Genomic DNA, 16,123 nt, shown 5'->3' with positions numbered 1-16,123 from the left:
GCCACTTTAAAGATAACAGGTCACGAGTCACGCGCTTTGTGGGTCGCAAAGAAAACATAAAAGAAGTTTGTTTAGTTTAGCTGCACTCATAAGATCGCAAGGCGCAATAAATCAAACATCAAACCTATTAAAGCTTAATTGCTGCAGCGACGCTAAACGCAGTCTTCGTTAGAAAGACTAACCATTGCGAATTTGCGAACACACACATTCAATGAAATCTGTTTGAAAACTCTCGCCCACCCAGTATTCCTCTCTTCTAAGAAAAAAATCGACGCCTATGTATGTAAATATGAAAAGCATGATAGGGCAATGTCTTGACTGACCGAGTGCCACAGTGCGCGAACCTAAGTATGCTGACGCCACAGTGTGTGCGTCTACTTGGCAGGCACTTAACTGTCTGCACCTAAAAGACGTGGACCTGTGACGCTGGATTATGCCTAGTTTTGATCTACCTCAACAGGACTGGAATTGTTTTGAGCGTTTTTAAGGCATGGTGTTTGTATATCATCAATATAATTATATGTTACTATTTTTGCCCACTCAAAGTAGGCAAAGACATCAAGAACGAAACAATGTATAAAACGTCATTTCTATAAGGTCTGTATATGTCGCGGGAGTGATGCCACATTTTCAAAATTAACATCCCAAATGCACCCAAAATAGCTCTAACATTCCAGGAACTAAATTATGTGTTGATCAGTGTGATTTAACCCAGGATCACACTAGCCTACCGGCCTTGTTAGTTCAGTGTTATTAACAAAAAAAAAAAATTTTTGCTCTCAGTGCAATTGAAAGTTTCTCGGGTTTCAAACGTTGAAGTTTAGTTTCAAAGTTTGAATTGAAAGTTGATGTTTAAAACTGAAGATGTTCTGAAATTCAGTGAGAACAAAATGAGTTTTTGTTAATGAAATGGAGGCTGACTCACTGACGTTGCGTTTATTAGCGATACAATACGATTTTACATTACGATTACATTACGATTTTACATTACGGTTACATTACGATTTTACATTACGGTTACATTACATTACGATTTTACATTTTGCAGAGAAAAAGGAGTTAGTAGGACAGAACTTGAGATCTTTAACAACAACCTCTGTAACTGAAGTAGACAATGACGAGACAAATCGACTGGACGATGTGGATGTACAAACACAAGGTAGTAGATTTTGCATGAGTGTAAGAAACTAACCATTTATAAGAGTAAACAGGTAGTCAACGTATGAGGTGAAATGTGCCTTGTGTAGGCCATTTACTATGTGGGGAGGTGGAGATTCGAAATTTTCCTGAAAGACTTATACAGTATGATACCATACGAGACAAGGCAGACTTCGTCAAAATACTGTCGAAGTTATTAAGATACTTCCCTGGCCTTAAAAGATATGAAATTTTAAACCAAAGCTTGTGGCTCTAACTTCTACAGAAATCTAGTTTTTAATTGGATGAATTTAGTCAAATATTGTCGGCATAGCTGAACGAAAAGGTTTTGTCGAGGTTACTTGCACCGAACGACAGCACGTGCTCAATCTCCACAGTGCACTTCAATCGGTAGATGCAATCTTGAAAGTGGGGTTGTACCACTACGATCAAATCGATGTGAAAATTAGATGGGTGCCAATCCCATTAGAAAATCAAGATATCGCCATGTATCTAGAAGAAAATTTTGGAAAGCCCATTTCCATCAACTGCGTGAAAGATCAAAATGGACTGCTGACAGGTTTGAGAATAGTCAAAATGCAGCAAAAAGACTTAGAGAATAAACCGATTCCAAGTTACATATATGTTGATGGAGAAGAACTGTACGTGGATTACCCTGGTCAGGAGCTAACCTGTAAAATATGTGGAGATACAGGTCACAAGCTAATAACCTGTCCAAAAAAGAAATCCAACGGACGATTTCCATCCTTACCGTTAAAAGAAAAATCTGATATCATGAAAAGCCCTGAAGAAGTAATTATCCCAACGTCTCATACAACGAAGGCAACAAAACGACCCCTGGAAAGCCCAGATAACAAAAAACCGAACTCCAAATTGACAAACAGACGCCAAGAAACGACTATGAAATGCGCACACTGTCAGGTAGAAGGGAAGATGATGAACAACTCTTCGACCTACCACTGCCCCAGCTGCTCAACTAACTTCAAGGTGATGAAAGCATGCTGTGACCCTACAACTTCATTTTTAGTTCCAGAGACCCAAAAAGGTAACACTTTTGATTGTGGTATATGTAAGAAGCAAGGCATTGTTTGCTTTTGTAACACGCTGAACACCTTGCCACAAAAATCTAAAAGTAAAGTTTGCCAAAATATAAAATGCAATAAAATTATTTTGTACTGTAAATGTGAAGAATTTCATGTTTATGAATGTGATAAGGAACCTTTCCTGTGTCAATGCGGTTTTCAGTGTTTTCAAAAACAAGATTGATATTAACGATTTTATGTGCTGCACTTTTATTACAATTTAAATGGCTATGTCAAACTTAAAGATTGTCACTTATAATGTAAATGGCCTTGGGGATACGATGAAGCGAAAAATTGTTTTTAATTATTTGAAAAATAAGACTTGTGACGTTGCTCTCCTTCAAGAAACCCACAGCACGCCTGACGTTGAAAAGCGTTGGCAAATGGAATGGGGGGGTCAAGTGTTGTTCAGTCACGGTACTTCAGCTAGTAGAGGTGTCGCAATTCTATTTTCGAAACGCTTTTCAGACAAATTGAATAGCATTACGGACAAAACTATAGATACAAATGGAAGATACGTTATCTGCAATATCAAATTTGGAGAGTGCAAGCTCACATTATTCAACATTTATGGCCCAAACCTTGACCAACCGCAATTTTACGACAACCTGTTTTCAATTCTTGAAAGCATTGATCACGAAAATTTAATCGTAGGTGGAGATTTCAATCTCGTTTTAAACGAAAATTTGGATAAGCAAGGAGGTGCCCGAAAACATAATAACTTCCGTTCCAGTCAAACACTCCTTCACCACATGGAGCATTTACAACTGCTTGACATATTTCGACTTAAGCACCCAAACAAAAAGCTTTTTACACGAATACAAGCAAATCCCTTCACTGCCTCTAGATTAGACTTTTTCCTGGTATCAAAAGAATTTAACCCAACAGTGCGAAAGCTGTTCTATTCAATCAAGCGTAAAATCTGACCACAGCGTAGTCAATTTATTATTGAACGTATCTCCAAACCAGCGCGGGAGAGGATATTGGAAATTTAATGGCTCTCTGCTGAGCGATCGCTTGTTTACAACTGAAACAAAAGAGTTCATTCGGGAGTTCATTAGTCACAATGACACACCAGATGTTAATCCCAACACTCTGTGGGACGCCTTAAAATGCGGTCTGCGTGGCCATATCATCAAATATAGTGCTTATAAATCAAAACAATTAAAGGCAAAGCAAACCGACATTGAAAAACGACTTGAAGACATCAAGCAACGAATCTCTGACGCAAGCCCCGACGATGAGTTGTTGAATTCATTGAAGGCTCTGCAGCTTGAGTTTGATAAATTTGCGGAAGCTCGCACCCGCGCAGCGATTGTTCGAAGTCGAGCCAGGTGGGCCGAGGAAGGAGAAAAAAACACTGCGTATTTTCTAAATTTGGAAAGACGACAAGGCGTCAAAAAAACGATAACGTGTCTAAAATCGAATGATTCACACGTGACTAACCCAAAAGAAATTCTTAAAACTCTAAGTTGTTTTTATGGAAATTTATATAAAACACAAAGTACATTTTCTATGACACAAAAAATCAAAATTTCTCTCCTCGTTGTCCATCCCAACTGTAAACAGAGACAACTTGCTGGTTAATGAAATCACAGAAGATGAATGCTTTTGTGCTATTAAAAAAATGGCAAAGAATAAATCTCCTGGTTTAGACGGTTTTTCTATCGAGTTCTACAAGGTGTTTTGGCCTGAAATAAAGCAAGTGTTTATGAAATCTGTCTGTTTCACAAAACAGCATTCTCAATTAACGCCTACCCAGTCCGAAGGAGTTATAACACTTTTGCTCAAACCAAACAAAGACCCACTATTGCCAGATAGTTACAGACCTATTACCCTCTTGAATGCTGATTACAAAATTCTTAGCAAAGTAATCAATAACAGAGTAAAACGGCATCTAAATGCGCTTGTCGCTCGTGACCAATCAGGCTTCATTCCTGGTCGATATATTGGAGACAATATTCGTTTATTGTTTAACATAATGGATTACGCTGAACACAAACGCATACCCGGAACAATACTCTCAATAGATTTTTATAAGGCATTTGATACCTTAGAATGGGATTTCATATTCGAATGCTTGAAAGCGTTTGGATTTGAAAACGAAGTTATAGAGTGGGTCAAAATCTTTTATAAAAATCCTACATGCGTAATTACCAACAATGGTTTTTTCTCAGAAAAGTTTGATGTTCAGCGAGGCGTGAGACAAGGCGATCCTTTATCGCCGACAATTTTTGCCCTATGCATAGAGATGCTTGCAATAGCGGTGCGATCCAATGACGATATAAAGGGGATTAAAGTGCTAGACAATGAGATAAAAATCTCTTTACTGGCTGATGACACTTTATTGTACACTGATGGTAACGAAGAAACGATAAGTAATGCGTTAACATTGTTTGACAAGTTCGGCTCACTTTCCGGGTGTAAAATAAATCAAACAAAATCTACAGGTTTTCACATTGGTACAAACTTTGGAAATAGCAAGCCTTTAGCTTGCCCGAACCTAATTTGGGCAGAAAACAATTTTACTTACCTTGGCATTATTGTCCCAGTCAGACAGGCATCACCGACAACTATTGGCACTCTAAATTTTGACCCTTGTCTACAGAAAATTTCAACTTTGATAAACATATGGTCTTCGCGAGGCTTAACATTATTGGGGAAAAAAACAATCATTAAAAGTTTGTTGACGTCCACGTTGATGTATAAACTTAACGCTCTTCCTGTTTCGATGCCTAAAAAACTTTTGTCTAACATCAACAGAAAACTTTTCCAATTTCTGTGGGGTTCGTCTTGGGAACGAGTAAGTCGCATGACTCTTTGCTGTGATATACATGAAGGAGGCATAGGAATGCCAGACATACAGTTTTACATCTATGCGTTCCAATCTTGATGGATAAGCAAACTGCTCGATGAAGATTATTCTGCTCCTTGGAAAATTGTTGAACAAGCTTTGGTAGCCCCAACCATGCTCATGTGTCTAGCAACCAACACCTTTACTTCAATAAACAAAAAAATCAAAAATATTATACCCTTCCAGTCAACCTCTGCTTGCATGAAGTCTCTGCAAATATTATACTGTCACCACAACGCATCACACGCCGAGACTTTGCATCAGCCCCTATGGTTAAATAAGTCAATAAAACTCAATGGGAAATCTCTGTATAATAAAGAATTAGCTAAGGCGCAAATTCTCTTTTTTGGCCAATTGCTAGACCATAACGGACAGTACCAGTCTTACGATGACATATGCTCAGCTTACAACTTGACACCCAGCAACGAAACATTTATTAAATTTATCGAACTCATCTCATCATTACCTCCTTCCTGGGATAGAGACAACGGCAATTTAAATCGCCCAAACTACACCACCAACATTACCACACTCACATCCAACCTAAACACAATATGCGAGTCAACAAAAACTGCATATCACTTTTACCTTGACAAAGTCAAATTAATTCCTACAAAGCAACAAAACAGATGGCAGCACATTGCTGGAATGAATTGGAACCTGACGCGGTGGGAAAACATTTACAAATCTGTACACTACTGCACGCTAGAGAGCAAACTACGAGCATTCCAAATACAGTTGAACCTCAGAGCAATTGTGACCAATGACGCGTTGTTTGCGTTTGGTCTGAAGGAGAGCAACCTCTGTACATTTTGCAAAATTGCTACGGAGAATACCTTTCATTTGTTTTGCGAATGTCATGTTGTAAAGAATTATTGGGAAGATGTTTTTTCTTGGATATCAGCAAAACTGAGATACCCTGTCATAGCTAATGACCAGTTGATTCTGTTTGGAACTGTGAATGCTAATTTGTTGAATTGTTTACTTTTATGCGCACGTTATGTTGTTTATCGATGCAAATATGCCGAAGCTTACCCGACAATTTCCCAGTTTATTCAAACGGTGAAAGAAACTCAGCAATCAGAGCGAGTGATCGCCGTAAAGTCTAAGAATTTGAAAAAACACCAATTGAAATGGAACCACATGACATAGATAGATTGTGAACTAGAACTTGCATGCATCTTGCTGATGTGCTGATGAGTACAATATTTTTGTGTTTGTTATCTGTGTTGTTATTGTTGTGTAACAAAAAAAACGAAGGCAAGTGGTTCAAATTTTTGTTTCGTTAAAATTCTGGTGCTTCCCACCGAAAAAAATGATTTTTAGATCAGCTACTCAATTTTCTATATTGACTGCTTGTAAGTTATGTTGTGTTAATCTTTACCATTATATTTTTTTTACTTTTGTACATACATGTTTTGCTAGACGCTCCCACTGAAACTTCGAAACATTCCAACCAAGCTCAAGAGTATTTGGACAGCTCAACAAGCAGTAAGTTTTACCTTTCATATTTTAAATGAGAATTGAGTCATAAATACTTTACGCTTTATCAACTGCCATTTACGTTTTTTTACTGACATTATGATGTATTCATTTGCAACGCGACATGTGGTCCGAAAAAATTCAGCTGTGTTGGCTGGGATAGCTCTAAATGCTTTTACATTATAGCGAAGACTTGGAATTTTGGAGACAAAGGAGTCGTACAGGAATTAGTAGCAATAAGTTTGGCTCATACGAGCTCTAACAATGCAGGTATTTTGAGTAACATGTGTAAACCGACACCTGTTTGTGCGCACACAGTGTTGCTTGTATCATTTATAACAGGCTAATCAGCAGCTAGGGTTTTTAGCTCTGTCTTCATTTTCGCGTTACAGTTTTTCGTAATGTCTATTAAAAGTCGGCGTTGCTTGAAAACTGTATGAACTGATTGCAAATAACATGAACAACACGAAAACTAATACAAACCGATGAACGTCTCCAGTTGATACTCACTGTATTTCTTGGTTTTCAGCTTAGTTTATGTTGATTACATTCACTTAAGTTTGTCAACGGTGCTGTCGTAGTCAGTAGATTTTTCATGTTTTGTAAGTTTTTAAAGTTTTTACAAGGTCCTCAATCAATGTCTCACTGTCGTTTTTGCTATCTGCCTGGAGCATTATCTCCGAGCGCTTTGACTGCTAATAAAAAAAAGTATGTAAATTAAAAGAACAAAAACAACTAAATTAGTAGCAGTAATCAGTACGCAGTGTAAAAGCAATAATCGCTCATTTAAATTTCTATTTCTTCGTGGAAGTGACAGTTTAATAAGAACGAGTTCAGCTTTAATTATACAAAATGACGGACGAACCCGGTGTCAATATCTCGAAGACAGATCGTGCAGACCGTTCATCCACATCGGCCACCGATAAAATACTTTTTTTTTACTTAACAAATAATAAGCGTAAAACGATTCGCATCATTAGTTCTGACGTAGCAAAACCAATTACAAGTTTCCAATGGTTGAGTTTGTTTTTTGGTAGATGCCAGCCGAGAAGAAGCCAGAGGAATAATAGATCAAATGAAGAAGATAAAAATAAAAACAAAAAGTATGTTAATTTACCCCAACTGGTCTTACCATTGTTACACAAATCTAGAACAACAACATGAAAATGAGTAATGTAACTTCCATGAAAATAACCAGAAGAAAAGATTTACATTTTGATTATCAACATATCACCATTTATCAGTTTTCACGACAGTTAACATTTTTTAAAGTGATTTCTCAAATTTTTCTTTGCTTACAATCACACGGGAGGTGTTAAATGTTTAAAGTACAAACAATACTGTCCGATTCCACATAACTACTCAGTGCTTCATTTTATTGTCATAACACATTCCCTTCAGAAAAGGCTTATCAGTTATCTTGCTCAGTTTCCTGCCTGTTTGAGATTCTAAGTTATCCTCAGTCGTATTTACTTTTTGTTATCAGAGGATGTTGTGGATGGTGGCGATGAAGACTTATCTAAATATTTATCTTACAACCAGAATAATGTTGATGTCCTTCCAGCCTCGAAGGATACCTATAAAGAGCTCTGTAAAGATCCAAATGTAAGATGATATACTAATCCTGGTTTTTATTCTAAGTCTTTTAGGTTGTCAAAAAACGCCTATTTGAAACATAGTGGCTTTGTATTATGGACTATTTGAGAGTAAGAGCCAAAGATAAATTACTTAAACGTGATGATTTCTGTTAAATTCTCTTTTTACAAGTTGCACCAATTGCTGGCAAAATTGACAAATGACAAAATTGTTTGCAAGTATGGATTGTCAAGTTTTGAATGTAATATAAACTTATCAGTAACTGCTTTCTTATTTAAGCATAGCATGCCATGGAATGGGACGCAAGTTTTTATTTTTATTTTTTACTCTGGTAAATCTTTTATTTCTTATCCCATTCCTCTTTCATGCTTTCAGTCGTAACCCCCAAGCAATAGACGCGCCCAGAAAACTGTAAATTGTTTAAATTGTAGTGTTGAAAATATCTTCAATTCTAAATTTTTATTCACCAGTACACATCTGACAGCTTTGCTTGACTCTCAACAGAAATGCCCTCAAATTCGTTGCATGCTTGTAGGTGAAAATGGAATGCAAGTTTCAATTTTAAATGTGAATGAAAAGAATGATTTCACAGAATTTTGTTGTTCAATGACTATTTTATCAAGTCTTTTGCTTAAAGTGGAACCCCACTTCTGTCATGTCCTGTGACTTCTAGAATGTTACCCCAGTCCTGGTTACTATGTGGTCTACAGTTTGTGTCTAATCTCAAAACTGCAATTAGGTTTATCGCATTGTTCACAAACCAAAAGGATGTGTTTTGATTTTGAACAACGTTAACTTCAAAACGTTGAAACCTATTCGAGATGGCGAGCATGAAGGAGAACTTTTAGAAAAGCTTTTCAAGGGGCTTGGATGTAAAGTCTATCTCAATATGGATGTCTCTGCTGCGGTAAGCGAAACGTTGTTTTAGCGTATACGTACACACTTCACACGGTACTACTTACGTAGCCTGTGTAAGTAAAAGTACATTCTAATTCTGCTTGTGGCAAACATTTTCTTTAATCGTGAGCAATCACACAATCATAGTTGCATCTTCTTGAATAGCTTGCGTTATTAATTATTGTAACAGATGATGCCAGGCGAAACTGCTTTTTGCATTTTAACTTTTTATGATGGATTATATGCTGTTGCAGACGGCTTGATTCTGCATAAGTTTTTTTTTTTCACAACTTTCTGCGTGTAAGATCTTAACTCTCGGTTGCAACTCGCGGGTTTGATAAATACATATTTTTAAGTTAACTTTCAATGATACCTGTATACTTTTTTACAACTTTCGGCAATGCCTAGCGCCTCTTCAACTCTCAGATGAACCCACCACACTTATATAGAGTATACCTACCAAAAAGGCGTCGCGTATAACTTGTGATTGTCGTCGTTTGAGCCTTATTTGCCGATGAGGTGGTATCATCTAAAAACGACACGATGACAACACAAATTTCACACAAGTACGCATTGACAGGACATGAAGACTCGATTGACTTCATTTTTGCATGAAGTGTCCGAGCCTGACCAGGAAGAAAACAGTTGTAAATATGACTTCTGTGTGGTGTTTATATTGAGCCATGGGGAGCGACGTAAGTACACCAATAAAAGTTGTATCAGCTGCATGTCTGCAAACGTTGGGTGAATACCAAGATACGTTTTGTGTCTTTAAATCTAATGTAAACAAAACACTTTTGGACAACTTTGACTTTGTTATCTGTTGCCGTGCATTGTTGAAATGTGATTTGTTTTTGTCCACCTCGATGGATCAGTTAGACCAGCAGCTGACTTTGCAAACAAAGAAATGACAAGATCAATAAATACTGGTTCAACTCTCTGATCTGATCTTCAACTCTCTGATCAACAACACTTCACCTTGCACCTATTTTTGTCTTGTCACTGTTGTATAATTCTTGCCTCCAGGAAGGATTCGTCAAAGTATATTCTTGTGAAGCGGTAACTTCACGCTGTCAATCTCAGTAACTCAAATGGTTCTAAACGGTAGTCAATCTCAAAAGGTCAATTTTATGTTGTTCAAAACATCTACAAGTGTGCTGAAGTGTGATGGAGCTTTCTCAGTCTGTGGCTAAAGATTTTTACAATCAATTCTATAAGATTTTTTTATCACTCACTTTGGCTTCGCAGTATACGGTAAATCTAGATACATTTATGTGAGAACCGCACAGTCCATTAAAAATAGAAGCACGGTTGGAACTAAGCATTATCGGTTGTTTGTTTTCATTTTTGTGTAGACCCGAGAAAATTTATTTTCTTCGTATTAATATACATTCATTTCGTCAATGCTGCGAGTCAGCCTTCTTTGCTGTTTTGCGGAACAACACATTTCTCGGTTTACTTGGTCATTTTAGAAATTTTGTTTGTAGGAAACGGTGTGGATGGATTTTTTGGTTCTGATGACGTCCATGTACCAGTCAAACATGTTGTGGATGAGCTCAAATCAAACGACAATTTGTCCGCGATGCCAAAACTTCTGTTTCTTGAAATGTGCAGAATGAATAGAGAGCATACAGGTAATATGGGAGACGAGTTGTAAATTGCAGGTTGGTATACACAATAGTAGAGAGTTTGTGCAAAGGTTCTCTCAAGAGCAAATTTTTCGTCTAGAAACCTCTTTTCACGTTGTCGTTGTCGGTTTCCAAACTGAATTAGATCTAGTCAACGTCGCTCTGGGAAGGATCAATATTAGAGTTGCCAGTTCAGTTAAATTGGGTTAATTTTTGTTTGAGAGTTTAATGAGCTGGTTAAGATGTGAAACTACTCTAAGATTTTTGAGATAATATGATATTATGTAAGTAACGAAAATGTACAAACATTAGTTTTCTTTAGTTCCAAGGATGCAAATTAGATAACTTTTTAACTATAATTTTGCTGTAAAGTTGAGTGGCATCTGGCAACACTACTCAACAGCCACGCAGAATTCAGCAGTCCCAGCCAGCAAATCAATTCTTCTTGACATCAATTTAACGCCTGCAGGACTAATTTGTTGGTTTGGTTGTTTCTGAATCAATATTATATGAACAAGTTAACTTTCCACTGTAAATTAGTAAAAATTCTCAAGATTGGTTTCAATTACCGCTCAAACCACATCGACATTAACCACTGATGGTCTCAAACAAGGGTGAAACTCGAGTATGGCGTCTTCCATTTTCGTTCGATCCGGCCCTTAATCATCAGACAATTCGCGGAACGTTGCAATAATATGAAATGCAAGTTGCAAAAGAAAGTTTAAAGACGAACTAACGTAAGAGGAAAACTAGAAATATTTCTACAACAGAAAACGGGAGAAAATTTTGCTCTTGAGAGAACTTTATGTTTCTGGGTGTCAAATTTTCTCAATGAGTGTTTGTCCAACTACAATTTACAAACTCACATGCCGAAGCTCTACGTCTGTATTTACTATCTTCGTTTCTGTAGGCAATTTTTGGTGAGTTATCAAGCATTAAATTTTTTACTGTTTTTCAAAAGAAACTCGTCAGCCAGACTTGGACCACAAAGAGGAAGAAAACTGGACGCCTACAGGTGTGAAACATTTGTCTTTCCTTGCTTGACAATTATCACTTGTTGTGACCGAGTCTGAGCCTGGCTTGATTTTGTTCCATTATTTGCTGTGATATTTGTACATACGAGTTTTGACTGGTTTGTAAAAGTGGTGTGTAGTTTTCTTCCTGTGTATGGCAATACTGAAAAATAAAAGCATTCTCAAGTTGATCTAGTGCAAAGGGAGCGGAGTTGTCGAAATGAAATGTGATCGAGAAAGTAATACATTTTTTTATATACAGTAGTACCATGAAAAATATCTTGTCGTAAAACTTGGGACATTGCATTGTGGTGTGCGAAACTCCGCTTGTCCGCCACACTAAAACTCACAATTCGACATTTTTACATTACCCTTTGTTACAAGCTTGCTTTTAACAAAAAACCTTAGCTTTTGTTAATACTATCTATTGCTAATGCGTCTATATCGGCCATAAAAAGTACAGAATTTTAAAACTCTGAAAACATGACCTTTCCACTTAGGCATATAAGCCAAACGTGGATGTAGTTTTGCATCCCTTAATGTAAATTTCCAAGTAAAAAACAACCCTTTGGTTTGTGACAAGAAGAGGGTAGTTGTGAATTGTTTGTTTCATCCTGTAGATGTCCTGAATCGCATTTTCACTGATGAATCCCCACCACAGCAGCAAACCAGAAGAGTTGGAACTAGAGACGGTGCCATGCCTTCGCAAAGGAGCAAAACCGATCACATCATGGTGGTGTATTCCACAAAAGAAGGTGAAACTTTGTTAACTTAGATTAGGCTACAACTTGAAGCACATAGCCCGGCAAAAAAAAGCCACCACATTTGAATTGTCACTGTAGCAATCTTGTTACGGTGAGACAGGTGGTTAAAATGAAATTTTGCAGCTAATAATTTGCCATTTGTGTTTTCAGATTTAGTTTTTTTCAAATGAGTGGTTTTTGATGCAAGTTTTTAAAAGTTTGTGTCAATGTGTGACATCACACAGACTGACGAACACGTGTATTTATTGTGGAAGATTTTCATTGACGATGCCGGGCGAGCTGGACTTGTTGCCGCTTACTCAAGGTCTTACCCGATCGCGCTTATTTTGTTGTGTCATAGCTTGCAAGCTGTAAGTGTTTTTATTGTAAACAAAATCAGTTTCAATGGTCGACTACCGGGATACATTATATGTTTTTAACTTAACGTGTGAAAGTATTTTTTCTATCAGTCTCCAAGTAGATGAAAGAACAATTCACTTTTGCGTTTTAAATTCGGCCTAAACTGACAGTTTCATATGTTTTTTTTTATCAATTTGCAGCCACTCCTGCTCATGTCACTCACTTCACCTACGCGTTGATCAATGTGTTTCGGCTATACGCTAAGGAAAAATTTTTGCATCAACTTCTCAACCTGGTAATGCTAGCACAAACATTGAACGTTAAACCACCTTTGCTTTGGAATGATTAAGCCACCATTCTTTTGTATAGTATGGTGTTCATAGATTGAGTTATTGAAGAATCAAGTTATTTTTTTTTTAGTTTAATTTGCTTTGAACCTGTTGTCGATAATATCCGTTTTGCCATTGAGATTCAACTTTGTAATGTTAAGGTTTACAGTGTGACTTTTCGTATCGTATGGTACTAGGTAACAACACAAGAAACAACTTAGAATTTAATAATATGGTAAAATTCTAATCGCATGCCGCACTAACAACTGATGCTCCAGAAGGAAAAGCTACTTAAGAAAACTATATCATTGATGTTCTATTACAGGTAAAGCGTGTTTTGGACACAAGCAGAACAGACCAGATGGCTGACTTTCAGGAAAACATGGACAAAGACTTCCACTTTGTCCCAGGTTTTCCGAAATGATCCAGCATATTTTTATGGCGGAACAAGCGAACAGCTGTGCTCACTGATTCTTTGTTGCGTTTTCCATATCAATGACTGACGCGGAATTGGATCGCGTTTTGTGGGTTGCAATGAAATTTTCAAAACAATTTAGAATCAGGTGTGAAACAGTGCCTTAAACACTTAAACACCTTCTTTGCACTATTTCATAATTTCTTCCTTCGTGCATTTGCACTTTTATTGCTTTGCTATCAGCGAACGATTGATCAAAATCCAGTAGCTGTATTTTGTTTGTTTGAAACTATGCACTTGGCCACCAACCACTTGCTCTTTTAAAAAGTGAAGTTCATTTGTATTTTCATCATGTCATCTTTATGAAGCTGACCTATGCTTAGACCGAGAGTAATTAACTCTATATTTGCTGCTGTAAGGCTTACCGTAGTCATTTCAGGACGGTTTCGTAGCATTACGTTTAAGCTTGCGATGTTGGCCTGTTTAGGGTACTAACAATTTTCAAAATTTTCTAATTTTACTTTTTGTTTCTTATTCGAAGTTTTATTCATAATATATCCGTAGACATCGTAGTTTTAACATAATTGAAGTTTAAGCTGTTTAATAAATTTTATTTTGTCGTTGTAATTGGTTATACCCTAGTACGATTGTGTTTCATTTAAACTTCTCAACAAGTGATAGTGTGGTAACTTTTCAACTTGGAAGTGCGCATCAAGTTTTTTAAAGTTCGAATGTTCGATTATTATTCAACTTGGATGCTTGTATGACTCATCAATCGCCACCACATCGGACGAAATCGACATTTATAACTCGCTTTGTCTCTGTTTCATTTATTAGAACGATTGTGAGTGCCTTCCAGAGGGTTGTGAACCCAAAGATCTCAAACTTGCCCATTTTGTCCTTTTATCCATTGCGTTGAGCTACTTTCAATTGATGATTCGCTGTGTTGGACAAACATAATTGCTATGATAGTTGCTGTGCTGTATTGCACATGCAAGTGTTCAGACTTGCAGTGTGTGAGGATGACGTCATCATGTAAAGTCTACTCTCAGCGCTCTGCTTTAATTTGGCTTCTGTTGCAATGCGACACCGATTCATTCGATCATGCCAAACGCACCAACTGCGATAGTTGTTGCTTTCAATCCAAGGTTTAGTCAATTTGCCACCTATTCATCGAAAGTCTTTCATTACTTTTTTTTACTTGGATGTATAATAATGACGCATTTAATTTGCTGATTTACCATAAATTTATGTTTTTTATGTAATGCACCGTACATTGAATTGAAATACTTTTAGTAACAGAGTTTAAAAATGACCTTATGTGAATGAAATCGCACAGCCCCTGAAAAGCAACTTTCATGTGTAGATTAACAGGGGTGGGCAACCTTTTTACATGCGCGGGCTAAATGTAGTAATGGTAATGGGAGGTGAGCCGCAACGATGCTCATGCAGTAACACAAGAGTAGGCGAACTTAACTTCAAATATTTGAACTCGTATTTTTTCAAACTATTCTCATATCAGACGTATGCGTATTTAACTCATCATAATCAACCAATTTTGATTGTACAGGCCATGAATTAATCCTCATGTCGAGGGTGTGGCCTGTCTGTCGAGAACAAAGTCTTCCCCTCCACACCTCGCGATTTATTGGGTTGGCAGAGTCCATGTTCAGGCCTACAAGGTCACGTTTTTACAAATTCTTCCCAAGAAAGTTTTGGTCTACCTTGACCCCGCTGTGCTGCGATGTTGACACATCTGATCTGTGAGATCCAGCTTGAGCTGCGATCAACGTGACCAAGCCATCTCAGTCTGCCTAATCGGAGGACTTCACTGATGTCTTTTATTTTGAGCTTTAATAGAAGAGTCTCAAACTGGATGTTGTCTTCAGGCTTGATTAGGCAGGTCCATCGTACCATCGCTCTGTCATTACGTGGTAGGCGCTTGACGGTGCTTGCTAAAGTAGACCACGTTTCAGAGCCATACAGCATGACACTCCTCACACAACTGGAGTAAACTTGACCTCTGGTTGCAGCAGCTGCTAACTATATTCAAAGAATGCCACAAGTGTGTTTCGTCTTTAATCTAAGGACAACTTAAACTTGAATTTGCTGAACGAAGTAGGCTAGGCCTACGTATTATAGCCACACAGCCAAAACATAAACTTGCACAAAAGCGCAGAAAATTGTAAATAGATCAATACAGTATAAATTGCATCATCCACCCGACCAGAAAGAAAACACCAATTTTTAATGTGGTGACCGGCTGGATGCACAGAGCAGTTGTGAATGTTGTCGCAGGCCGCACAAAAGCTACACGCGGGCCGTAGTTTGCCCACTCCTGTTTTAAAACATAAATAGTTGACTGTCAAGCGAAGTGATGTTATTTTGTTACCCATGGTGCATTGATGTTTTAGTATAAACAATAAACATTCTTAATTTGTTGGTGTTTTAATTTGCTCTTTTTCTGATAGTGGTAGTTATTGTGATTACTTCTCCAGATGACCAATCTTCAATAACTGAGTTACGTTGTGTTTTTGCAGACAAATAAATCAAATTTGATATCGAA

At 37.4% G+C, this 16,123-nt stretch overlaps 2 protein-coding genes across 5 annotated transcripts in view; both read left to right on the top strand.

Annotated features, from left to right (window-relative positions):
• The window catches only part of LOC145785518 (uncharacterized), a 23,089-nt gene extending 6,966 nt beyond the window's left edge, over positions 1-16,123 (top strand). Inside the window, exons 6-18 of one of the 4 annotated variants that reach the window (XR_014291184.1) lie at positions 1,049-1,159; positions 6,520-6,585; positions 6,763-6,846; positions 7,614-7,679; positions 8,063-8,181; positions 8,912-9,079; positions 9,650-9,764; positions 10,557-10,703; positions 11,659-11,712; positions 12,331-12,465; positions 12,729-12,824; positions 13,014-13,108; positions 13,468-13,481. Coding sequence is in view for 3 of the 4 variants with exons in the window: in XM_082597175.1 (XP_082453301.1) it covers positions 1,049-1,159; positions 6,520-6,585; positions 6,763-6,846; positions 7,614-7,679; positions 8,063-8,181; positions 8,912-9,079; positions 9,650-9,764; positions 10,557-10,703; positions 11,659-11,712; positions 12,331-12,465; positions 13,014-13,108; positions 13,468-13,566 (1,259 nt within the window). In the remaining variant the exon portion in view is untranslated. Of the gene's footprint in view, positions 1-1,048; positions 1,160-6,519; positions 6,586-6,762; positions 6,847-7,613; positions 7,680-8,062; positions 8,182-8,911; positions 9,080-9,649; positions 9,765-10,556; positions 10,704-11,658; positions 11,713-12,330; positions 12,466-12,728; positions 12,825-13,013; positions 13,109-13,467 lie in introns of all 4 variants that reach the window. The other 3 variants (XM_082597176.1, XM_082597175.1, XM_082597177.1) reach the window with 3 other exon arrangements.
• Positions 1,174-2,595, top strand: LOC145785867 (uncharacterized). Its single transcript, XM_082597574.1, has 2 exons — positions 1,174-1,179; positions 1,453-2,595. Exons 1-2 carry the CDS (start codon positions 1,174-1,176, stop codon positions 2,422-2,424), a joined length of 978 nt encoding a protein of 325 aa, XP_082453700.1. The 3' UTR covers positions 2,425-2,595.

This window comes from Aplidium turbinatum, chromosome 16 (genome assembly GCF_918807975.1).
Source record: "Aplidium turbinatum chromosome 16, kaAplTurb1.1, whole genome shotgun sequence".
NCBI classification, from domain to species: Eukaryota; Metazoa; Chordata; class Ascidiacea; order Aplousobranchia; family Polyclinidae; genus Aplidium; species Aplidium turbinatum.
Note: the sequence above shows the minus strand (reverse complement) of the source record. Positions and strands in the feature narration are given on the sequence as shown.